At 45.5% G+C, this 25,594-nt stretch overlaps 1 protein-coding gene across 2 annotated transcripts in view; it reads left to right on the top strand.

Moving 5' to 3' along the window:
• The window catches only part of USF3 (upstream transcription factor family member 3), a 412,604-nt gene that overhangs the window by 90,417 nt on the left and 296,593 nt on the right, over window positions 1–25,594 (top strand). For both annotated transcript variants that reach the window (XM_069635868.1, XM_069635867.1), the window contains one exon: window positions 7,341–7,454. In XM_069635868.1, the coding sequence (XP_069491969.1) occupies window positions 7,374–7,454 (81 nt within the window). In that variant the 5' untranslated portion in view covers window positions 7,341–7,373. The remainder of the gene's footprint in view (window positions 1–7,340; window positions 7,455–25,594) is intronic.

Genomic DNA, 25,594 nt, shown 5'->3' with positions numbered 1-25,594 from the left:
TGAGGTCCCCTGAGCTGAGTCGAGGACCGAGAACCGAAGTAAAGTCTCCCGGACAACAACCATTGTGAAACCGAAGCCTGTGAAGGGCTCCAACGCACTAGTGCTGCAAAGATCCACTGGGTGGCGTCCCACTGCTGGAGTGCATCCGCATATTCCCTCCAAAGTTCCTTCAGCCATCCAGGCCAAGAAACCCGAACTGGGGACAATTATTGCCTCACCTTGGGGACCAACCTGCTGCACCAAGATGTTAATTCATAATGTACTGTTCCAGGCCTATGTACTTACTGCGTTGGTCAGGTGTGCTTGGAGAGCTGTAGTTAAGCTGTTTTTTTCACCCCTCCTCCCCCCCCAGGGCACCCGAGCCCCATTGGGTGAACAACACCTTGGGCTATAAATTGCCAACACTATTACTTGCATGCAAACCTGAAGACATCCTCATAGACTTTGTTCCGTTTGCTGATTACCTACCTCTTCCCTCATCAGCCCCTGGTCACTGGATCCCCGGTGCCCCCCTTGACTCTGTGACTCATTTAGTATAGGGTTGGACTTTGGAAGAGTGGTTAAGAAAGAGTTAACTAAAGTTACAAGAGTTAATCTAAGTTTGCTAATTAGTATTAGTCATTTTCACTAACTTTTGTGTTGCTTTACATTTTGCTATTTAAAGTGTGCTACCTTTTTATTCTACTGTGAATTTACTGTGTGTGACGTACCTGCATTACCTTTTTTTTTCTAAAGCCTTAGTGGTATATAAAATAAACTTATTTTTATATAACTGCTAGTATGTCTGTGTTTCCTTGAACCAAGTATGTGCTCTAAATACTGTGTGCCTCACTACAGCCCTTCTCTCTCCTGACTTAATGAATTTGTCAACGTATAATACCTATACAATTTCAGAGTCTGGAGATAACGAGGAAAGCAACGCAAGTGATGAAGAGTCCACTTGTGATCCGCCATCCTTAGAATCCGAACATGAGATACATGAAGTAGAGACAGGGAAGTGGTTAAAAAGGCAAGCTGGACCAATAGCATTAAAGGAAAAGCAAAAGGATTGTGCAGCCACTTGTACGGGAACAGATGGAAAGACTATGGTTGATCCCTTCAAAAACGCCAAAGAGGTAACGCAGACAGAGGAATGGTCAACTAAAAGACCTTCCAACACTGAAAGTAAGGATGCTAGTACAGGAACCTATTCAGGTCTTGGCCAAATTGCCAGATAATTATAACAGACACTATTGTCCAAGAAGTCGTAATAATGAGACCCAAGAAAAAAAGGGTTAAGGGAGAAAACACTAGAGAACAAGGACAGGGGTGGTGTGATACCCCATAATCGATTGATCAACCGGGCACCTGTTAATCATCAAAAACCGATGAGTGAAACTATTGTAAGAAGGAATGATAAATATATAATATCACCATTAAGGATCACTAGTGTCATGGCCACTAGTCGTGGGGCCAACCCTTCCTCACCCCTGGGGTCTCCAGGCTCATCGTAAAGTGTGCTCTGCACACTCTAGACCCAGGGCGTGTGCAGCTGGGCCAGGCATGGCCATAGATCAGAACTGTAAGGCACGTGCTACAGGCCCAAAGAAGGGCAAGTTGGAGTTGTTAGGCGGAGCTAATGGGAGGGGCCTGAACCAGACTATATAAGGCCAGCCCATCCACGTGCCCTCGCTTTGCGTTCTTCTGCTTCCAAACAGCATAACGCTCTCAGATGTACTCACCGGTGCCTCTCTGGATTTTCTCAGCCTCATCTTGAAGACTCTCTTGATCGCTTCTTACCTGCAGTCTTCCGCCCATCTCTGTGAGCGTCTTCACTTCAGCCTCAACATCGCTGAGCGTAGTGCACTTCTTACTTGCTGACAGCCGCTCCATCCCTGGACGCGCATCCTGCCTTTTACCAGCCTCCACATCGCTGAGCGCATATCTTACCTGTTGCCAGCCGCTACACTGCTGAAAAGCTCCAGTCACTACACTGCCGAGCGCCCCTCTCACCTGCAACTCGTTGTGGGCTGTGCTGGACTCTTCTTCTTGCCTCCATTAAGTCGGAGTCGGAGACTTCCTCCGGCAATCTTCATCTAGGAACAGGACACCATTCTGCGTTGTTGGCAGACACCTACGAGGAAACAGGTTACGACTCGTATGCATTCCCTTGGCCGCATAATACAAGAGACTAAAGCTCCCTTATAAAGGCCATCTTAGCTGTCACTGTTGGAACTCCATCAGCCTCTAGGGTCTCCCGGATCCTCTTTGATCCAGATTCTCCTCCCGTACCTATGGAATAAGACATTGCAAGAATTACTTTTAAGACTGAATACAAACACTATCAAACTATAATCATACTAAAGACTTACCTTGTACGTGGATTGGTCGCAGCTGGTCTGGATCAACACCCTAACGGACCAGTGAAGTAACTTGGTCCATTCAACACGCCCCTGCTAAGGGAAGCAGGACGGATAGCTGTTCATCACGAAATTACAGGTGAGAGTCTATGGGAAAGTGCTTGCCCACCGTATTCTGGCATGAAAGGGCTGGGGGAAGTCACAATACCTCCCCCCCCACCCCCACACTCATTGCCTCTCCTCTTCACGCAGGGGCAACACCCAGCTCCAGAGCCAAAGGTCCAACCATTCTCAGAAGGGGAAGGTGATTTCGAGGAGCCAGTTTGAGGGAGGGCTCCAACCACGCCCCAACACCCCCGCGGAAGCCAGGTGAGCGTAACAACTAGACGTAAAGATCAGATAGTCTAATAAGGAACAAGAAAAGAGTTCAGTGAGCGGGAACAATGACCAAATGCATAACGGTGACCAGGGTGATCAGCATAATCAGACTTTATTAATTATGCTGGAGAGAGTAGGCGACTTGGAAGATGGTCTGATTCTCAATAGGGCGAATGTAATTGGAATATTTCATCACCTACCGGCCCTCAGATTACTGACAACGGATGATTTGGCCACCATAGAATTCCCAGATGATGAAAGAACGGATCAGGTGACCTTACATTTGTCGAGCCGACTCATTAAACATCTGATATTGGATGAAGCTAGACACCTAAGACCAATGGGATTCGAAATTGCAAATTTGACAAAAGTAGAGGCAAGATCATGAGAAGGGGACAAACCCACACCAGAACCATCGATCGAAACAAGAGGAAGAAATGTCAAGAACTTCGATCAGTCTCGTCTGGGGCCAAATAAGGAGGGCCCACAAAATGGAGGAAATGGCATAGCGGTTCCAATAACTGAGGCGGGACCTGTGAACGCGAGTGGAAATGGATCCGACGATCACTGGAAGTGGTTGGTTGGGTTATTGGCAACAAAATTCAACCAAGCATAGACTCAATCATTGAGAAACATCGCCCCGTTATTAGCTTCCTGGAATACACAGGGGTTCTCCCATCTCCTGTTCTATGAAGACTTTTCAATTAGGAAGCATGATATCATCTGCCTCCAGGAGACTTGGTTGAGGAGTCCACCAACTATTGAAGGGTTCAACATCCATCTAAACCCTACATTTAAAGGTGTAAAAGGAAGACCAATGTCGGGCTTATTGCAATTCAAAACAGTTTGGACTTTGAAACCCTAGAAGCAGGTAACCCAAACCACTTTATGCAAACAGTGGTAGGTAAGATCTTAGTGGGACCTAACAAAGAGCTAAAAATGATTGCCATCATTAACTTATATTGGAACCCGGCAGTCAATTTAATGAACAACTTACCTGATCGGGTTATGGCATGGGTGGATGAGCAGAGAATGAAATGGGAGGATCCACATTCTGTGTGGTGATTTGAACGCACATTGTGAGAACAATGATGGATATGGTATGGACGAAGATCCCATCAAAACAGAACTAAAAACTCGAGGAAAACTATGGAGGAATGCCATTGCATCCAGAAATATTCACATTTTGAAATGCGATAATGGAGAGAAGACCAAATATGATTCTACCTGGAGAGGGGAAAAAAAGGCAGTTCCATCTTACACTACATTAGTGTGTCTCAGAACATTTTGAAATGGCCCAGCCACCATGTCAGTTGAAATAAAACCTCAGAGTGACCACAATTTGCTAAGTATGACATGGAATTGTGATCCACCACGAATAACTATGAAATATTCGACGGATTTAGAGGTGATGCCGGGACGTAACAAACTGAGAATTAGACCTGCCGCCTTACCTTTGCTGATGAACAGCTTAAATACAGCAATTGACACAAGCCAAGACACAAATGTGACCGGTGTAGTTGAACTGTCTGCACTCTTAACAATCTTTGAGATAAAAAAAAGACCGGAAGTAATAAAGCCGGTTTCACTCACCTCACCTTCGACCAGGCCACAAGGAAACAGAAGAGGTTTCTGCGATCACAAATCCGACTATTAAAGAACAAGCCGGCAGCACAAAGGGCCATTAAAATAAAATAAAGAAAAGAAAACAAATATAGAAACTGGTGAAAGCTTCGGAAAAAAAACCATTATACACCAAGACGCAGAGCGCATGCTGCACATCATCAAAGAAAAATACTGGTGAAATTTGGGCCATGATCAACAACATGGATGCTCCGCAAGAAGCACTAGCGACAAATTCTATCTCGGCTGCTAGTTGGATCTTGCATATTTCTAAATTTTTCGATTCAGAAACCTATGAACCCTGTGATGAGACATAGCCAGGATACATGGAACCAATTAAATCTAACGGAGACGATTGAAGAGGTAATAAACTTAATAAATCAAGAGCTCCAGGTCCTGATGGGCTGAGGAACATCATGTTAAAAGAGAATCCCATTGAATGGGCTAAAATCTTAAAAATCCTAGTCAATCACATAATCAATAAACGGAAAGTGCCTGAATCCTGGAAGACCGCAGTGATCATCCCAATTTTTAAAAAGGGGTGAGATTAAATCCTAAAAATTACCGCCACATGGCACTACTGGATGTAGTGGGGAAGGTATTTGCCACTTTTGTCTTGAGAACACTGGGTAAATGGAATATTGAGACCAATGGCAAAGCGGCTTCATTAAGGGCGTAGGAGTTACTTTAAACATCTTCATAATTAATATCATCAAGGCACAGGTAGAGCGATCGAAAGGGAACACAGTAAACAGGGTGCGATTGTGGAATTATGAGATCTATCCTCGGACACCTCTTATCAGGATTAGGCTTGATAGATCTTGCCTTCTTTAAAAAAAATAAGGACAAATAAAGGGCTTAAACAAGGCTGTCCCTTAGCTCCAGATCTTTTTAACCTATTCACCTCAAACGTTGCAGATGCATTCAGTAACACCAGATGCTTTCCACCGAACATTGGAGAGGAAAAAATAATTCGTCTACTCTATGCGGATGATGTGGTCCTGCTGGACCAAACTCCAGTAGGCCTTCAACGTCAACTGGTGGCTCTGCAGAGGTATGTAGATGAGAATGGTCTAAAGATCAATCCATTGAAATACAGGAACATGACCTTCGGTGAGCAATTAGGAGGCAAAGGGAAAACCTTGAATTGCTGGCAATTGCAAGGACTGAAGATTCCACAAGTGTCATTGTTTTATATACTTGGGGGTATACCTCAATACGAGCAGAGTAGATGCCCCAAGACTAATCCTCCTGAGATCAAAGGGCCGAAACCTGGCAAGTCAGGGTAGAGTGCTGATGAAAAAATATTGTGGATACTCATTCAGAACCCTCATTGCGTTCTATAGATCGAAAGTTATACCAATTATTTTATTTTAATTTTTATGAGAAGGTAGTTTTGACCTACAGAGCAGTGTGTGTATTTTCCTTTCGTGCCAAAAATTGGACAGTGATCGAAGGGATTATTTTGGAAGAAGGTGCTAAGAATTCCAAAGAGCACTCCAATGCAAGCGCTGAGAATGAAGCAGGGCTTGACAGCCATGAAAACGGTGGTAGTCTGTAAATCGCTGGAACTATACCGTAAATGCTTAGGAGCGTTGGACAAAGGAGGTTTTGCCGTGCTTAAAAGGGCTGTAATCCCAAATAGTGTAGTAACTTTAATGTAATGGAAAAAAAGATGTCAAGCTATCCTAGAAGAATTGGGGGAAAATGAAAACTCCCTACTAAATAATCCAGATAAAATTAAACAAATTATATGTTCAAGATTGGAAAGCGACTCAAGACGAGGGGCAATCCCTAACGGCATATGGGAAACCGTTTACTGAAGCAAGAAAGCTCAACACACTACCCAAGTATCTCGTGCAATTCTCAAATTGGTATTTTAGAGATAACATGATGAGATTTAGACTCAATTTGTTCCCAACAGGTGAACTATTTAATAAGAGAAAAATCAACCTGATCCCGAATCATTGCAGACTGTGTAAGGATCAACATCCGGTTGAATCTCTAAAGCACCTTGTTGTAAGATGCAGTGCAATAGGTGATGAGAGAAAGAACCTTATGGATGATTTTACAAAGAGCAATAATTGGAAATCTGAAGAGTGGTGGTTGGAATTTTTGAGAGGAAATCCTATCTCGCTATCTTTAGCTTTGGTGAAACTTCTGCTAATATTTTTCTTAAAACGAAACAGAACTGTAATTGAGTCCGAATTGTGAAGCCAGCTTTAGGTGTGCCTGTCTTTTTGTTACGTTTAAGCAAAGTTTATGTATCTGCTGGAAAATTGTGGCTAAAGGTTTGTATATATTTTAAACCAAATAAAGCCAATAAATAAAAAATAAAAAAATAAGCCTGGCTGCTCAGCCATTTCTACCAAACCTTTGGGTAGTTCAGGGTGAACCTAAGGGGTTACAACCCTGTCACCTAAGGTGGGCTTTTCCAAGTTCTGCCACAGGCACTAACTTGTGTGTGTAGAACTCCTTAACACTGTGTATTTTGCATTTTGATATTTTTTTAAGCTTCATTTTCTTATATTGACAATTTGGCAACACAAGCAGTTATTAAAGCCAAGAAGGTAATCTCTGAAGCAAAATTTAGAGAAGGCGGAACAATGGACATACACTAATATCGCAAGGAGAATACAGTATGGAAATGGTTTTCATGTAAGAAAATCCTAGATGAGTAATCAAGATGTGAGGCGTTACCCCAAGCCATAGGTATTACATACACACTCATTCCTTTATTTATATAACAAGTACACCTGGCAAGTGATTCCCAAAGACCAGGGGTAATACAGGGAGCAGTGGTCATGAAAGCACGGGTAAATCCAGAGGCTGGGTAATTTTTGCACTGGAATGCATTAACAAAATGGGCTTCTAGCGTGCTCCTATTTAATATTAGCTCTGGATTAACTTTGATGTTGTGAATTTGTCATGTAAAACTAGTTGCTGCTTATGATTAATGAATAAATCTTTTAATATCCTGGTTTGTCTTTTGCCTTGCAGTAAAATGAGGGTGAAATGTGAGACTTGTCGAATATGCTGGAGAAAAAAATGTCTCTGTCTGAAGCCGGTTTGAGGCAAAGGCAGGAGGAGGGCAGACTTGGCAGGTCTGCAAAGGTATGTGTATGCCAAATAGTTTAGAGTTGCATTTCTTACACCAAGGCTTACCATGAGTCATGCTATCCTTTTGTACAGTAGTGAGTTGCTTTCTCTTCTTGTCATTGCATGTATGTTTTCACTTAAATATTTGCATCTTACTAGAGATGCATATAACTGTGTTTGAATTGTCTAGTAAAACCTATCCCATGAGCGAGTAGATTTGGCTAGAGTAGCAACACATACCGAATCTACACTAGGTCGTTTATGTGGAAAGTCTTTTCATTGGTTACTAAAAGAAGTTGTTCATGTTAGTATTTCATTTCATGTTCATCCCTCCATTTGAAATGTGCTCAATCTGTCCTGCTGCTTCCCAGAGAAACCTATGGGTAATCAGACCATTTATTCTCCAGCTAACTTAAGTTACCACCTCCACTTGTGATGCTGGGAAAAGTCACACCCTCCCACATCTTTTGCTACTCTGATCTCCCCATTCCTCGTATGACTTTGATGTATGCACTGATGAACAACTAAGCTATTAGACCATCTTTACCATATGCCTCCTAATTCAATTATTTATTAATTTCCCTCAATCCTGTTCCTGCACCTCAATCTTTTGAACCTGCTCTTCGCTCTCTGCCTATGACTTTGCTTTGTAATTTCCTTCCAAACCATTGACTATTTGTTTTCCTTTCCTTCCTCCTCTCTATCTCTGTTATTTGTTATCCTGTTTACCTCTTTTTTTTTTTTAAAGTCTTCATCACTGAATCTGGGATCTGTCTACATCCAACCCTATTTTAGCCTCTATACCCTCTTGCCATCCACACTACTCTCACCCGTAATTCCATATCTACTTATCTTCCATCATGAACTCCACTTCCGCCAGCCACATATTTACTAATTCATTGAGAATGTTACTTTTCTACCTACTGTTAGAAATGCCTTATTAAGGGATGTGGCAGGATTGCTATGCTATTGAAAGGAAGCGCCCCCAATTTCAGCACGATCCTCCCCGCAATGAGAGACAATAAGGGACTCTCCCGTAATGGGAATAAGGCCAAGACAGAGTGCGGGTGAGCGTAAGTAGGAGTTTATCCAAAGAATAGGGCATGCAAAGAACTCTGCAACCTCCGAGAGCGCTCTGTCTGACAATAGCAAAGACAGGCGTATTTCTAATACAAAAAACGTCATCAGAACCTACACACTATAGGGGGCACAAGTTAATTGGGATTGGGTGGCGTCGACTAACTATAGGTGTTGCTGCAGCGTGGTTGGTCTTGGCGTGAGGACGTCACTGGTCAGCCTCGTGGGTTGGGTTGGGCCTGGCAGGCCAGCTTGAGGTCATCCGAGCGGTGTTGGTATGCTGGGGCAGCCTGTGACAAAGATGAATACCTTTCCTGACTCGTTTGCCCTAGGCCATGCACACTGCAGTTATTCAAGAAACGACATTTTAAGTTCATCAATAAATCGCTCAGCAGTTTATCTTATAAAATAAATGCAACACATGAGGAATGCACCTCGTGAGAGGTCTGGTGGTTGTCGGTTGGGGTGAGATTTACCTGTGTCCTATTGACCGGTATTTTAGGTCGAGGGGCTGGGCTCTGGGGCCTGAGCCGAATGATACATGTCTGTCTGCTGCGTTAGAAGTTATTATATAAATGGGTCTCTGTGTCTTGTCCCAGCGTTGGGGGTCGTCTGTGCACGGGGTCATGATTCTTGGGGTGGTCTAGGGGGGGTTGTGGGATTTACGAGAGGGTGCTGGTAGATCTGTGGATTCAAACGTGGGTTTATTACCGTGCTGTAAATAACACAGGTGGCGGGCTGTGGCCTTGGGTGCGGTACCGGGGCCTCTGACTCTCTGAAGCGGCTCCAGCTTGGTTGGGGGAGGTGAGGGAGCGCGGCACATGCCTTAGCTTCTTCATCTGGCAGGCTTCGTAGGGTGGGAGGGAGAATGGCCTTGCATATATTCACAAAGGTTTTTTCCTCGTGCGTTGCTGACTTTTGAATGCAGAACTTTTATAATGTTTTGCCTTATTTTGATCTTATTTAAACACACATCTATATTTCAATTTCGTTACACATTTCTTTAATACATTCGGTCCGAGTACCTTTTCATTACATGGTATTATATCTACTACAGTGTTTAAGTATTTATCTACATTCGACGGTACATGAGGTAGAACTATATTATGGACCACAGAGATTGACGGTTGCCACTATGGGTGACTTAAGAAGACATATAGGGGTTCATGTGTCTACATATGACTTAAGGACACTTTCTCTGTGATCTAGCAGCATTAGTACAGTCACAATGTGAAGTCATATAAACATTTCACTTTTATGGCTAATTCATAGTTTGCAGATTCTGTTTAAGAAGAGTAGTTCACTAATACCACTACTTGAATTCATTTCTGCGTCGCCCTGGCCTCGCGGACCAGGTCACACGGGGTGCAGTATTACATTGTGGATAACAGACTGTTACAGTGTTAATATCTGGTGTTAGCTCGTACCCAACTTTCCCATGGGAACGCGCTCGCAGCGGAGCTGCCATGGTGCTGCGGCGGCAGAGATGCATGAAAGGCCCTCCAAAGGTGGGGGCCGCGCTACAGTGCGCTGAACTCACGCCATCTTTGCTAGACAAGATGGCTTCTAGGCCTAACTGAATTTTGGTATATGCAGGGAACGGATACGTGTGGGCAATGTCGTCGGCGGGTGAGCCCTCCTCCACCTGGGCCCGGGTGGCATGAGGGGACGCCCACCGAGTCATGGTCCTCACCTGGGGAGAAGGCTGCAGGTGAGGAGGGCCTCGCGGCCAGTCCTCCCCTACACTATGCAGGATTGCTATGCTATGTTATGCAATACTATGCTATGTTTTGCAATGCTATGGTTGTTACATTAGGCTCTCCCATACACTTCGGCCTCAGACACTCCATGTCACCTCCCTCTGCCTTCTCTACATGCAGCACCCCGGACATGCCAAACACCCCTGCGGTGGCAGATAACACGTCAGACCGTCTCTTCCGCTTATTCTCTACAAGTATAGCATTAGCCCCATATAAGGGAGATAACGTAGGGTTTACTGCGAATTTCACTTATTCATAATACAACACAATGTCCCTGCAGGACTGCGTCACAAGGTCACAAGTGAAAGCACAGAAACATTCGGGTTTGGCTATGATATGCTATATAAGCCGGCACTCTAGGTGGGTTGCCCTAGAGGGAGCTCTGTGTGCCAACTTCCTAAACACTTGTCCTACTGTGTCCTGCTTCCCCACTGATAATGTCTGTATGCTGTGTATTTGCTACCTAATACAAGAAGCTTGATTTACCACGAGTCTGTGTCTCTCCCCTTATTTGCTCATATTGCTTAGTTGCTGCAAGCTGCGTCCGGCCCTTGGGAAGGGGCCTGCTCTTGGCCACGACACTAGGCTACACTACTTTTTTACACTATTGCCCCATTTCACTCTAACCCTTTTCCTGTAAATTCTTTAGCGTGCTACCTTTCCCAGCTGTCTTGACTCTATTGGTATCCACTTTTCAGTCTCGTTTCTGCCCTGTTCGTGCCACTGAAATTGCTCTCAACACTTCACAGATGTACATATTTTTGCTTGACACATCAATCAACTTCCTTCTTGGTTTTTACATGACTTAATCTTCGTTTTTTTTTAAATGTCCCTCTGAAAATAGCCGATCAATACAATTTAGGAATTTGATGTGCAAGTAATCTGTCATGAAAAGTAGAATATCATTAAGATTATCAGGTGGTATTTGTAACTGCATATTGGGTGGGCAGGCCATTTCCCCAGCCATTGAACGTTTTCAGAGGACGTTAGTGGTGGCTGCTGCATGTGGTGCAGAACAAGGGATGATGCTACCTTAACAGTTTAGGGCCTGTGGAAATACATTTGTATCCATTTGTATCTATGCTACAGCTCCCCAAATATACATCATCAGTTTGTATTCATTTTAAACTTTGTGTGGGGCCAAGACCCACCCCCTGTTTCTTTTTTTAGTAAAATTGTGGTGCCTGGACACGCTTAACATGTTAAATCACGTTTTATAACTGTATAGTTTGTTTCTGAGAACTGCTCCTTCACCACCCATGCTTAAATGTGTCAAAGGTTTTATGTTATTGGTACACCTGAATTCTAGCTTGACCACTTGACTAGTTCCCGGTAGGTGTACAGATGTCTCTGGACACAAATCTTTTGTGTCTCGGTTAACACACTGTAAGTGGAAGCCTGTGAGACTTATTGTCCCACCAATATGGGTGGAAACCTTGCAGAAGAGGGTTCAAGGGTTGATCTGTAGCAGTTTGGCACTCAATACGCCCAGGAGTAGTCTTTAGTATCCTCTGGGTTAATCTACATGTGAAAGGACAGAAAAAAAGCAAACCGATTCCTGGTTGCCTTTTGTTCAGATCTGGTTTTCCTTCTTCTTTCCATTCCCTAAATGGCTATCTCAGGCTCCTCACCAGCGCTTCCCTGGCTGCTGGCTCTGGCCATGGTGATTTTATCCCAGGTGTTTTTGGTGTGCTGTTTCCGGGTGGAGGCTCTGCTCCTTTTGTGCAGGTATATGGGTGGTGTTGCTCTCCTTGCTGCCTGACCTCCTTCGACTCCCTTACAGCATTGTGGTTCGCCTCCCTCCCTTCCAGTTGTTGAAGGGAAGCCAGAAGGGGCGGGCCTCAGGGTCTGGCCTTCTCTGCGACTCCGCTCTCTCTCCTTCCATTAAGTTGGCACTCCCCCAGTTGCCCCCTGATGTCTGTGCAGGTTCCTTGAGTCTCTCACTGGCTCCTTGCGACTTTGCGGCTGGTGGGGTGTATGCTGTCGCCCTCTTCTGGTGGTCATCTGCTTCCCGAGACATCACCCTCACACAAGTCCTGGCGTTAGGGCGGGGGCTGCCACCTGGACGGGAAGTCTGCATTGGTATTGCATCTTGCCTGCTTTATGCACAGTTGAAACTGAGAACAGTTGTAGCACCAGAAACCATTGAAGAACGCGTTGTTTGGAATCCTTTTTACAGGGTAACCATGTAAGTGGGACCTGGTCTCTGAAAAGTGTAAAGGGACGACCCAGGAGGAAATACTACAGTGACACTCCCACCTTTTTACTTGCTAGGCATCATTCTTAGTTGTGGATTAATGAATCTCATGCAGGTAGACTTCACAGCTGATGAAAACCACTGGGGGGAGCCCATCGAACTCTTCTTGACACAGAACTGCACCCAGGCCTACCCCTGACACAGCTGTTTGTAGCATAAATTAGATTGTAAAACTAAGATCTCTTAACAGAGGCCTGTTAGCAGTTATGCTCTTTAATGTCTAAAAAGCCTGGACTGTCTGTTAGCTGTACTTTGGGCTGGTATTGGAGGATGGCCCCAGGAGGTCCATAAGGGTGGCTGCCATGGTGGTGAAGTGAGGCATGAACCTTCAGCAATATACTTCTAAACCCAAAAGGTATGTGCAACTCCTGTGGTCATGGTGGTGAAAGGAAGCTGGCTGTTAACCACTACCTTGTTCACTTGTGATGACCCTGCTGCCCACCGTATACCCCAGATACTTGGCCTGTCTTGCTTTCTGACTGCCTTGTGTGAGGAGTCAGAAATGTGAGACGGCCACAGAGTAACACTCAGGCAATGTTATAACACCTAACTTTACCTAACCTAATGGAGAGGTCCCTGCCTAGCAAACTTAAACTAAAGAAAAATGACCTAGTGTCCAAAATATCTCTGACCCTCACACTAAAATGCACAATAAAATTCTACAAGGAAAATATGATAACTTTAGTTCAACAAAACAGTTTCGTAATTCAAACTCAAATGTTCTTGAAAGCACTCCTTGATACCATGGGTTGTATTTCCTTCTTCTTGATAAATTCAGGAATACTTTGACTACAGTTCTGATTGGAGTGAGTTCCCTTCGGGGTTTCCCTCTTATATATTTTCTTGTTCTGCTGATACAGTTCTGATTTAACAAAGTTCGGTTCTAGGCAAAAGAAAAGTCTTTTTCAATCACTGTCATTCTTGGAGATGCAACAGATGTCCTTTCCACCACAGTTGGTTGATCATTCAAAGAAATCAATGTCTTCCACAATATTTCCTTTGAAAGGCTGATTGACTTTCTTTCAAAAACCACAAGTTCAAAAACTATGCATTTGTTCTGTTAACATATACCACTACCTCCAAATGAATTACTTCTTGTCAAGATAGCACTTCAATCACTTCAATCTCTCTCAGTACTTCTTGAAATAAACTTTCATCAGGATAGCAAAAAGCAACTTGTCTCAGTGATACTACCTCTTGTCAAACAAATGTTAAAGTACATGAAATATCTTAATATGTGTGGTTCTTTCCACACATCTTTTGCCACAAAGATATCAAACCACCATCTTCTTTCCTGGTTCACTCGCCTGCCCGTACTAACCACTATAATCAGCTCCTTCCTGGTCTACTCGCCTGCCAGGAAGAAAACCCCTGCAACTAATTTCAAACTTGATGGCAATATTGATTACAGTATTCTCCACACCAGTCTTTTGTTATGGTTTCACAGTCCCTTGGCTGTTGGCAATGTGAGATATAAGCTTTCCCAAAAGTATATTTCTTAAAAGGTATTTTATGCCTTGGTTGCTTTATTAAGATTTTCTCACAACTTATTTGCTGATGGTAATGCTGGTTATGAGCTTTTTCCAGTGTTTGTCTTAAAATGGTCTTCTCGTAGCCTCTTGGCTATGGTTGGTATTGGTTAGAGGCTTTTCCCAAAGTCTTTTGACAGCCTCTTGGCTGTGGCTAATACTGGTTATAAATGTTCCCCTCTTGTAATCCCTTATAAGGGAACTTTGGTCTTTGACACTTTGCTTTGTTTTCTTTAACTGTTCGGTATTCAGAAAACAAGTTCTGCTTTGATTTGTCAATTGTTCAGTATTCAAAATTATTGCGTTGTGACAGCTTTTGTGTAAAGAGCGCCCCGGGGTCAGCATTAACACTCTGTCAACTCGCTGGTTCTCTGCTGTGGCTCCCATCTGCTGTCGCGATTCGCCACAGTTCCTCTGCCTTCAGTCTGCTTTCTCTCCCGCTTCTGTGAGCCTCAGGTAAGTTGTGTGTCTGTCCTCGAGAGCGATGACAGCTCTGTTGATCTTTCAAGGCTTCACGGGTCTGCCACACGCTGCTCTGGAAGCACGTCTCCTCAGCTGGGCTTCTTCTTGGTATGCTGCTTTCCGCTGCGCGTTCTCTGCAGTGGTGTCTTCTGCTGGTGTGCTTCTTTCCGTGGCTGCTACTGCACCTTGTATGGCTTCAACTCCCTCAGCTTTGCCTCTTGCACGACCATTTAAAGCTCCTTGGCCGTCTTCTTCTGCTTCACCTTCTTTCCCTTGAATCTACAGCTGGGCCTCATCTTGGGTTTTAAATATCCTGCTCGGGTGCTTTGAGTGACAGCAACTAGACCCCACCTTTGAATATTCTGTGTCTAAATTGCCCCTGAGCTCCTCTTTCTCATCCCAGTACTTTTAGCATTATGGGATTTGAAGTCCATAGAAGATTGTGTTATTAGTTCTATTTTACAGTAAGTCATTCACGTTTCAGGGATTATGAGATGAGATCTCCATTGTCTCCCTGGATGAGTCCCCTCCCATGTGATCTTCCTACTAGAAACCACCCCCCAGGGTCAGGATCAGGTAGCAGGGCTGCCTTTCCCATGCACATGAGAAAATGCCCCCATACCGAGTTTCTAGTGATGATCTCACTGGATTCATCACACCAGTCTTTCACGGGGTGATATTGACCCCATTCTTCATTACTATGGATAGTATCCGGTCAAGTGGATTAAATGGTCCCACCAGGCTGTGCTGAAGATTGAGTTTGTCCAGATAGACAGTGGTGTAGTCACATTTGGAGTTAATTGTCTGTCAGGCATTGTAAGGTGGTTGGTGTGCCATTCACCCCAAAGGGCAACACAGGTATAGTCCTTCAGGGGTGGCAAACGCTATCTTCTTTATTTTCAGTCTGCAATGGAATTTGCTTATGCTCCTTGCTAAGCTCTTTTATGTTGAAATAAAATAATTGTAATTGGTTATTTATAACATGCTTAGTACCCAAAGGTTTCTAAGCGTGGACCCGGGGATCAGACCTGTTGCTCTGCGTCGTCTTGCTGCCAAGGCGAGCACGTTGCCCCTGAGCTATCCTCCTGAGACCATTGCGCCCCCGGATTTTGAATGAGCTCATCCACTATGGATATGGGTTAAGATTCGTATGTTATACCTTGTTGAGCTGTCTGATGTCTGTTCAGAAACTAGCGTACCCATCTTGTTTTGGAACCCAAACAAGAGAGCACCAGTGGCTTTGGTGTGGTGTCACATTTTGGATGATCTAATGGACTTACACAACTGTCGCTCGCATCGTTCGAATAAATAAGGCCTATCCCTCGTGGAGGCCAGCCGTCCACCGCATTAGTACATGGGGTAGGTGGTCTGCCTCCCCGTGGTACAGACCTCCAAAGTAAAGTACAAGGCAAATCCTTCAGGATTTGGGGGTGGACCTTTGGAAGAAGGACGGATCCAAGAAATAGCTTGAGGGATCGTTTTAGGAATCCATTTGCTCAATATGAATGCTGAGAAATATGGAGATCAGCTGGTGTGGAGGGGGAGGAGCAAGAGGAGGAGGAGGAGCTCAATCTTCAGGATCCGACTAAGTTCGGCAGGAGATTTCACTGGTAAGATTTCCGGGTACTTGCACTGTTTAGATTCCCGTAACCCAATAATGGTAGTCTGGCTCTGATGATTTTCAGTTTGCTCTTCTTTTCTTCTGTGTATTCCAACTTGATGGTTCAGGAGGGGGCTTCATCGCACCACTCTGGTTCTAAGACTCATACGAGGTTCTCAAATTCCGGTATGTCTAATCGTATGACCTACAGGGTCTGGAAGAACGGGAAGCATTGCCACCTCTGCTCCCATTGTCTTGTCTCATACTTGTAGTGTTACATGTCTGGAGGGGTATGCTTCTATATATTTATGCAGCAAATATATATATTGGGCTTGCTATCATCTCTTGGGATCCCAACACCAGTACAAACGGCCGTCGGCCGCCGCTAACCAATATGGCATACTTAGGGGGGCCTCATCTAGTTGTACTTCATAAGTGTAGGATATGATCATGGTTATCTTCTTCGTGAGGATTGGCCCTCGGGTTGAGTAGAAAAAGCGCTCGTCTCCATAGGTTCTGTCGTACCTTCAGCTGGGACAAAGCTTGGCTATATGTCAGGTGAAGGCATCATGAAGCAGAAACGGACAAAACATATGTAGTTTTGACTATAAACTTTTATTGAAAGGAAGATGGGGTTGGGAAAAGGCCTGGCTTGCCCTATTCTAAGGCGGATTTTCACTACCTAACTAAGACCAGTATATGTCAGCAAGTCCCAATTAAATGTTCTGTCTGTGTCCAAACATATTCTTGCCCTCACTTACTACTTGGATCAAAATGTGTAAGGGCTGAGTCTCAAAATATGTTCAACAAATGTTCCACTGGCACTTCACAGCTCATGGCCTGAGAAGGGATTCCCTTCCTCAAGCTTTCATGCACTTCAAAAGGACAAATGGGGGTGTCACAGCCCTGTTTGTCCAACGAAAGGTTATTCACTTTCGTCAAGATACAGTTCTCAAAGGTTCCCACAACACTTCTAACTGACAAGCACGAGGTGTGTCCCAGCCCCTCTTCTCTGGAAAAGTTCTCAAAAAAGTTCACAAAGCAAATGTTCCCTCACTTGGGAACTGGTGTATTCTCCTACCAGATTTCCCAAGAGGTCATCAATGTCAAACACAACAAAGCTTCCTCTTCTGGCCATAGGACAACTTGACAATCCTTGTTCTTTCTTGGCAACACTTGTTCTCTCTTGGCCCTTGGCAATGCTTGCACTGGGTTCTAAAAGTTCGATATTCATATGACTTGTCTGCACTTCGTTCACCCACACATGAGTGAAAGGACCGGTGTGCACGCAAGGACAACATTGGCGTGCCCGGGAGTCACCCACTTGCCTCAAACTCACTGTGTAAGTTGTTTTATCTGTTTTCCGCTGGTTGTGCGTAGGACCTCGACACATGCAGCCCCTCCCGAACAGGCACCCGGCCTCTCTCTGGGTAGCTTTGGCCTTTCCCTGGTCACCTGGGTAGAGGCTAGTTTAGAGAAAGGAGCGAGGATGCCCTCAGATTCCTCACAGCCTCCATTCCCTGCACTAATATCGTTGGGGTTGTCTTGACATTAGGGTAATTCGGGCAAATTTCTTTTTGGGCTCTGGCTGCTCTCATCTCCCATTTTACGAGTGCTACACTCTTCCTCTCATGCAAGGTTCTTCCCTGTTCGGGGTTAGTTACCATCTGGAAGGGGTTGGGCTGTCTACTCCACACATATACAAAATCAAACCACATAGTCCAGTTTTCTGGTAGGTTGATGATATTTTAATCGCTTAGTTAAGGCTGGTCCGTGATGTTGTTGCACCCTCTGCTGTATTGGACTGAGCAAGCTCTCTATGAATTGATCGATGACAGTCGTCAAAGCAGGCTCAAGCCATTTGTCAGCTAAAATATGGTAGTATAGTTGTGAGGTTTTAGTTTGGTTTCCCAGAATCTCTCAGTATGTCTCCTTATGCAGACCCAGTCACTCCAAGATAGTTTTCCTAATATCCTCTTAAGGGGTAGCCCCCATCGTGTTAGCGGCTTGATAGACCATTTATAATTGCCCCATTGGCATATAGCAATACATTGGCCCCATCATTCTTCAGGTCACTGGGCACTACCGGCTACCAATTCAACTTTGGTAAAGAAGTAGGCAAGGTATTCCCTGTGGTGAAGTTCTGTAAAACGAGGCACTGTGGGATGTGCGTGAGTAGAGGCAACCCCTTTGGTGAGTTAAATCAATGACTCCTGTTATTTCTACTGGTGTTTCTCCTGTGCTGGAGCCCAGCACCTGGATTGCATGCAGAAAGGCTTGCTGGTTGCCTTGCGTCTGTTGACTTTGGAGTTGCGATAACTGTTACTGCTGGGCCTCCCAGGTTGTTGTCTTCATCCCACTTCTGACACCACCTGTGGATGTAGAGAAGAACATGGACACAGAAGGCTTTTCTAAGCCTCTTCTATTATATAGTTATTGGAAGACTCTGGTATTAGAGTGAGACTTCTTGTTTCTCTCATAGTGGTGGAAACATTGCATTTATGGGCAGCTCTGTAGCAGGTTGACACGCAGTAAGTTCTGTGACGAATCCAAGGAATTCATCCCTTCTGCATACAGGGGGAACCACCCCCTTTGGGACTAGGTAGGTGAGCCTGCTATTCGATACCCTCGTTAGGGGCTAGGGCAAGCAGGATCCCACTGGGGCGATTCCCCCAAACTCCCTTTTGGGCACAATGAATGCACAAGTCTGGGTTCCATCCAACCTCACTTTACTTCCAAGACCCACATGTTAGTTGGGGTAATAATATACAGGGCCCCCATAAAGTGAATAGCTTGGTTTCTGACCTGTACTCGTTATCGCCTCTTGGTGAAACCAATGACCAATGGTAGCTTCATTTCAGGGAGGTATTTAAAGTTAATAAGCCAATCAAGGAGGAGAGAATCGGCTGTATAGCACCGAGCGCCAGCCTCTGCAGACAAGCAGAGGAGGGAGGCGCTCCCTCAGGCGAAGAATGGAGAGACACGCAGAGGACGTGATGGGTGGATATGTGGGATAACGCTAGGAATGCTGTTGGTTTGACAAAGGCGGAGACCCCCAACAACGCAGTAACCGCTTAAATTGGAAGCCAGCAAAGAAGCAACAAGAAGTACCAGCGTCCTGTCATGTAGATTGCGAAGTTCAGAATCGGGAGAAGAAAAGCAAACCAGCCAGCTGTGCAGACCGAAGAGGTGTAGTCAGCACGGATTCGGAAGGGCAGAGAATCCGACTCCAGTACAGTCTTCCACCGGTGAAAAGAAGGTACGCAGCTGTATACAGGGACTGGTTGGAGGGCGCGGGAAGCAGACACCGAACCAGGATGTAGGAGCCCATAGCCCACTTGTGACTGACACTCTGAATACTCCAAGGAGGAGAGGGGGGCGGGGGGGGAATGAAACACACAGCACAGGGTTGAATGAGCCTGTAGCCATCATGGGGCTTAGACTCAATTCCCAATGAGGGGGTGAAAGAAGGGGACCAAACAGGGGGGGTTAGGGGGGTCTTAGGCGACAGTCCAAGACTGGCTGAGAAACAGAGTACCCTAGGAGGGGGTGAAAGAAAAAAGGCACAGCAAGACTGAATGAGCCCTTGGCCCAACTGGGGCCGACAGATTGGACACCCCATGAGGGGTTGTAAGAAGAGGTCACCCAACAGTGCAGAGCAGATACACAACCTACACAATGCCAAGAATGTGAACCATGCAGAATTGACAAAGGGTGAACATAGTTTTTGTTTGGAATGCCACCCTACCCAGTTCAGGAGAATACATTGCAGAAGAAGGTATGATTTAGGAACCGTTCTGACTCCTGACAAGGATATTGTATTAGCTAAAGCTGAGAAACATGTATTTTGTTGGTTTGGACTGGACCAATCTACGAAGCTGAGAGTTGGAAGAGACTGAACTCTTTTGAGGGGGTGTCAGAAAACCAGCCACCACTAGTTTTCCCAAAGGGGAGTGTGACAAATTCTATGATATTGTTCCCTGCTTCCCTAGGGGGAGCCCATCCCCATGAGGGAGGTGAGGCTGCTACCTGATTGTCCCCTTGGCGGTGGAACTCAGCGGGTGGATCTCATGGGAGGGAATCACACATCTCTCCCTGTGGGACTGGGGTTGATTATCAGGGAAGAATGCTGTATACCCTCCCTCATCTCCCTACCGTGTACAGGGTAACATGATTCCACACTCTTCCATCTCCCTATGTAAAGTAAAGCATCCAAACATTTTCTAAAGTACTGAGACGAAGAAGAGTAGGGACGCCATGTATGAATCCTGCAAAAGTACTGAGACGAAGATTCCAAGCAACCCAGTTTAGGGGAATAACATTAGTACTGGGACAAAGAGGAGGCACAGAGTAATGGAGAGCGCTCAGCGTAACCAATTCCAACAGTCTAGTCAATATGGACAATCAGTAAGCTGCCAATACATAAAAAGGGAAGGAGGACTTAAGAGTTTATTCAGTCATCCCTCGGAGCTGCAAGCAGGTCGGTGGAGCATGGAAGGGAGACCAGAGGAACCAAGACGTGAGGCGAGAAGCTGAAGCATCCAAAAAGGGTTGAAGGAAGAGTGACCTTTTGCCCTGAGGGAAGGAACCGTGCATGCACGCCGGCAAAGCAGAGTAGCAGCAAGCGGCAGCTAGGCAGATGCCTTGGCTGGGGAGGACGATGCAGAGAGCACGGGCAGAAGAGTTAGACCACTGGAGCCGGCTGGATCCCAAATGGAAGTTCCCTAAAGGTAGGTGTCTGCCGGAGCTGGTTGTGGGAACGGAGGGCAGATCTAGGCAACCCTCAAGAAGAGTAAAAGTACCCTGGAGTTAAAGGCTGGGAGGAAAGCCTGTGAGAGAGACTTTAAAGGAAAAACTGCATATTTATTTATTTATTTATAACGCGCCGAACAGCCTGCGGGCATCAGGGCGCACATGAACACGAAGACCAACAAATGGAAATGGGACAAGAAATAGGTCAAGAATAGGGTGTATGAGTCAATTATCTAAAACGTGTTGTTTTTATGTTTTTCCTGAAATTTAGGAGAGTCTCTTCATGTCTCATCTTCCATGGAAGGTAGCTCCACAACTGGGCTGCACGTAGTTGGGAATTATTTGCCCATGCCTCTTGTCGTTGATGCCAAAGCTTTGTCCATTGAGCGTAGAGTTTTTGCTGTTTTCAGGTACGAGGGGAAATTGCCATAAAGGCAACAGTGTACGTTGCTGCACATTTTGAAACTGATGCGGTCCGCTATGGACAGCCGTACAGGTCTTTCCGGTGTTTAGATATGTGTTCCTTCCAAGGGACCCTTTTAATGATGCATACAGCATCATTTTGGATCCGCTGGCATCTTTTTTTAGCTGGAAATGCTAGCCCAGAGAAGCAGTGAATTGCAATAGTCCAGCCTTGGTAGGATGATGGCACAGGCGATTGTGGCTGCATTTTTTCAGTGAGGAGTGGCCGAATATTTCTAAGAAGATGAAGTTGGTAGTTGCAATTTCTACTAACCATTTTACCTTTGTCTGAATAGGGATCCTGGTTTGATTAATGCAGAAAGTATCATAACTACTGTTGCGCTTAGTCCTGGCTTGGTGGGGGCCGATAATGAGAAGCTCTGTTTTTTCCCTCCATTAATGTACATCCAGTTCTCGGACATCCAGAACTAAACCCGATTGAAGATCGAGAGGAGTTTAGCTGAGTCTTTGGTGTGTTGTCCCCACTGAGTTCAATGACTAACTGCGTGTTGTCCACGTGGTTGGTATAGTAAGTGCCCATACTCTCCAATACGGCACATAGAGGCTGGATGTACATGTTAAACAGCACAGGTGACAGGCTGGCCCCCTGTGGGCCCCCTCAGGGAATGGTTGCGTGTGGGGAGAGGGCATCGCCCCACTGTACTCTAGACCCAGTGAGTCAAGAAAGATTCGAACCATTCGGTAGCACCGCTAGAGAAATTTCCTATGGATACTAGAGTGTGTGTAGAAGACATTGATGGTCCAGCAAGTCAAAAGCTGCAGAGGGGTCCAAAAGGACCCGCAGGCTTGCTTTTCCCTTCTCCATAATCCTTAGCATGTATGATTGAAGGTCTATTAAGGCTGTTTTGGTACTGTGGGCCGGCCTAAAACGTGATTGCCCCTCATGTAGGATATTATTGGTCTCGACATGGGTTTGTAACTGTAATGTTGCGACTTTGTCCAAGATCTTTAGGGGAAAGTGGCAGTTTGTTATGGGCCTGAGGTTTGCAGGGTTTCTAGGTCCGTGGCCAATCTTTTTGGGGAGAGGGCATATTAACCATGGCTACCTTAATGGCAGAGGGGAAGCACTTGTCCCGAAAAGATGAGTTGAAGAACCGTGTCAAAGGGGTGAAGAGGATGCTGTGCTCCAAGATAATTTTAGGTGGCAGCAAATGTTCTACACAGGAGGTTGGTTTCATGGTGGAGAGTATTTTTTCCATCTCGGGTACCTTGATTGGACTCAGGGTGAATTTAGGAGAGCTCAAGAAATCCCTAGGAGACATCCTAAGGTTCCTGGGGGAAATGGAGATGTTTTGTGCCAGCAGAACTTGGTCTCTTCCTTTAGTGATTGGAACAAGGGTCTGGGAACCCCAAATACAGGGAAGTTATTACAACCACTATATAAACAATAGAGGTGCCTGGCAGGATAGTGAACCAGGTTTACCTTCCAAATAGAGCAGCTGGAAACCAACCAGGGGAAGGGGGGAATCATTCCTGCTGGGGATACGAAAAACTGCAAAGGAGCCATAGATAAAGGAGTCATTTCCTCTGGCATCCTAAAAAGGGATGAAAAAGGCCAGGGGTAGGGAGAGATTCTGCCACCGTTGGTAGAACTGCTTGAAAGGTCTGAGAAAGACCAGGGGAAGAGAGATTTCCCCCACTGCTTGTTGAACTATCTAGAAATTCTAAGTAAAGACCCGGGGAAGGGAGAGATTCCCCCATTGCTTGATGAGTTGTCAGTGAGTTCAAGAGGAGCCAGAGGGAGGGAGCCATCCCCCTGCTATTGTGAATAGAATACATAATTTAAAGAGACTTTTTTTGTATGTGCCTGCCAGTGACTGAGAAGTCCTCCAAGAGAACTGTTGGAACTTTTTGTTTCTACAATCTGGAGAACACGTCTCCTCACCAGGAGGTCAACACAAAGCCTCAGTCCAGAAGAAGGGAGTCACTCTTCTGGACTAGGAGGATCCCTGTTTTTTTCCTAGTTAGTTAAGCGTGTAAGGGACAGAAATATGTTTTGACACAGGGCGGTGGACTATTTTCTTTACCTGACGGGAGTCCTTGGTATTTAGTTGAGGCAGGGAAACCCCTCTTATTGTTGGACAGTTTTTTTTTATTCTTTTTTTATTTTGACCCAAATAAGTCTATAACCACAACAATGCACCTGTGTGTCCGTCTCCTCCTTCCACACCCTTCAGGAAGTAACACTATGCTAAGCTGAAGCTTAGTCCCTATTTGTTTCTTTCTTTTCATGGTGGTAGGGCAGAAATAGATTCGCATAGTTTTGACACAGAACAGAGTTTATTTTTGTGAGATATCCTGACTAGTACTCATTTGTTTTTTAGCATAGGGAATTCATCATAGAACTGGGGCCTCGAGTAGGTTTTCTTTACATTTTTACAATAAACCCTCTTGTTCAAATCATCTTGTTCAAACATGTCCTCTTGTCTGACCTGCCACAGTCCATGTGTAGTCTTCAGTCTCCTACGGGACAATCTGCGGGTGAAAGCAGAAAAAGATAAACCGATTCTGTTTATATCCTGTTTCCTTTTTTCTATTACCTAATTGGATATTGTGACGAATCCCAGGAATTCGTCCATTCTCCTTTGAGGGTAGGGAGGTGAGCCCGCTCAGCATAACCCTCCCATGGGAGTGACACCCGCTATGGGACTTGGACTCCCATTCCCTTAGGGAACTCCTTGTACAAAATGTACTTTGGTGAATCCCCTACCTGTTGATCACCTGTTGTGAAGAACACGCCCCTTCTAAGGGTGGGGGACAGATGAAGGGCCAAGGACCCTTGAAAAAGAGGAGAAGACTCCCAGAGCCAAGACTACCTGACGTGTGGGCGTGTACATGGGGAGGAGCTGAACAGTGCATGCAGAGCAGGCAGAACTGCAGAAGCAAGAGAACGCCAGTGGGGGATGGAATATGTCCCTAGAAGAGACTTGCAAGGCTGGAGAAAGCAAGGCTGTGCAGAGCGGAGGAGACTGGGAGGCACACCCACGTATTGGATGTGATGGGCCTATTTCCTATCGAGACGCTGAGGCGACCAGAGAACGAGACCATCTGCTCTCAAGCTACCATGACTGACCTTCCCTGGAGCAAGGACCGCCATGCCACAGGTGAACTGGGTAGAGAAGGAGAAATGAAGTGGCAAGTGAGAAGAGAACGGGACCCTAACCTCAACAGAGGGTCCCAGAGAACCCAAGAGAGAGACCAAGCAGATAATGGGTGGCGAGAGCCTGAGAAGCCTGAATGGCTTTCCACCCAGAAGGGTCACAGGAACCAGAGAGAAACAGAGTCATAACCCCCGAAGGGTCAGAAAAACATTGTAGAACTCTATAGAATAGTGGGTAAGGAGACCGCAATCGACCTACAGGGGACACACAGAGTGAGCGGGAATGAAAGTTGTGGCAACCAGACACTGGTCAAAGTGTGCAAAGAATTGACAAGTTGGTGGAAGGAGATCAGGGAAATATATCTCAACATAAAGAAGATTGGTTTTGTTGTAAGTTCTGGAACTTGAGATTAGTACATTCTTTGGGAATTTTTAAGACTGACGATAACTTTTTTGCCTTAAAAGGGACTTTGGTTAAATACATAATCAAATCAAGATCCAGGAGTGAGTACTGGAAAGACCGAGAGGCCTCTATGGATAACACTCCATCTTTATGGATAGGTTTGGACTGGGGTCCATTTTACTTTTTGACTAGACAAGCACCTTAGTTTAGTTGGACAGGAAGGGAAACACCCTTTTAGCAATCGGGATAATAAGGCATTTTTCCTTTTGATCTAAATACAACTACATGTGCCAATTTCCTCTGGTCCGAATCCTTCTTCTGGCTTGCCACACTATCCTTTTTACAGGCTCCTCCCCTGGCATTCACCGACTGCTGGGCTGCTCATGGTGGTTATCTTCTGGTGGGTGTTTTTGGTCTGGCTCAGTTTCACTCTGTTTTGTTCAGGTATGTGGGTGGTGGTGTACCCTTCCCTCAGTGTCCCCCCCGGTCCTCTACAGTATTGTGCTACATCCTCTTCTGCTTCCCGGGTGCTTGTTGATGGGGAAGCCATGGTATTGGTGTCTGGGTGTGCTCTGCAGTTTTCGGTCAGCCTGGCTCTTGGGTGTGTGGAGCAACACCACAGCCAGCAGGACTCCTTTCTCTCCTTCCTCTCGGTCAGCACTTTCCTGGTGGCTCCCTTCCCCCAGATGCCCATCCAGGGTCCCCAAGCCCCACGCTAGTTGCCTGCAGTTT

Source organism: Ambystoma mexicanum, chromosome 7p, assembly GCF_040938575.1.
Source record: "Ambystoma mexicanum isolate Mex_15411 chromosome 7p, UKY_AmexF1_1, whole genome shotgun sequence".
In the NCBI taxonomy this organism is placed as follows: Eukaryota; Metazoa; Chordata; class Amphibia; order Caudata; family Ambystomatidae; genus Ambystoma; species Ambystoma mexicanum.
This window is presented reverse-complemented; position numbering and strand designations above follow the sequence as displayed.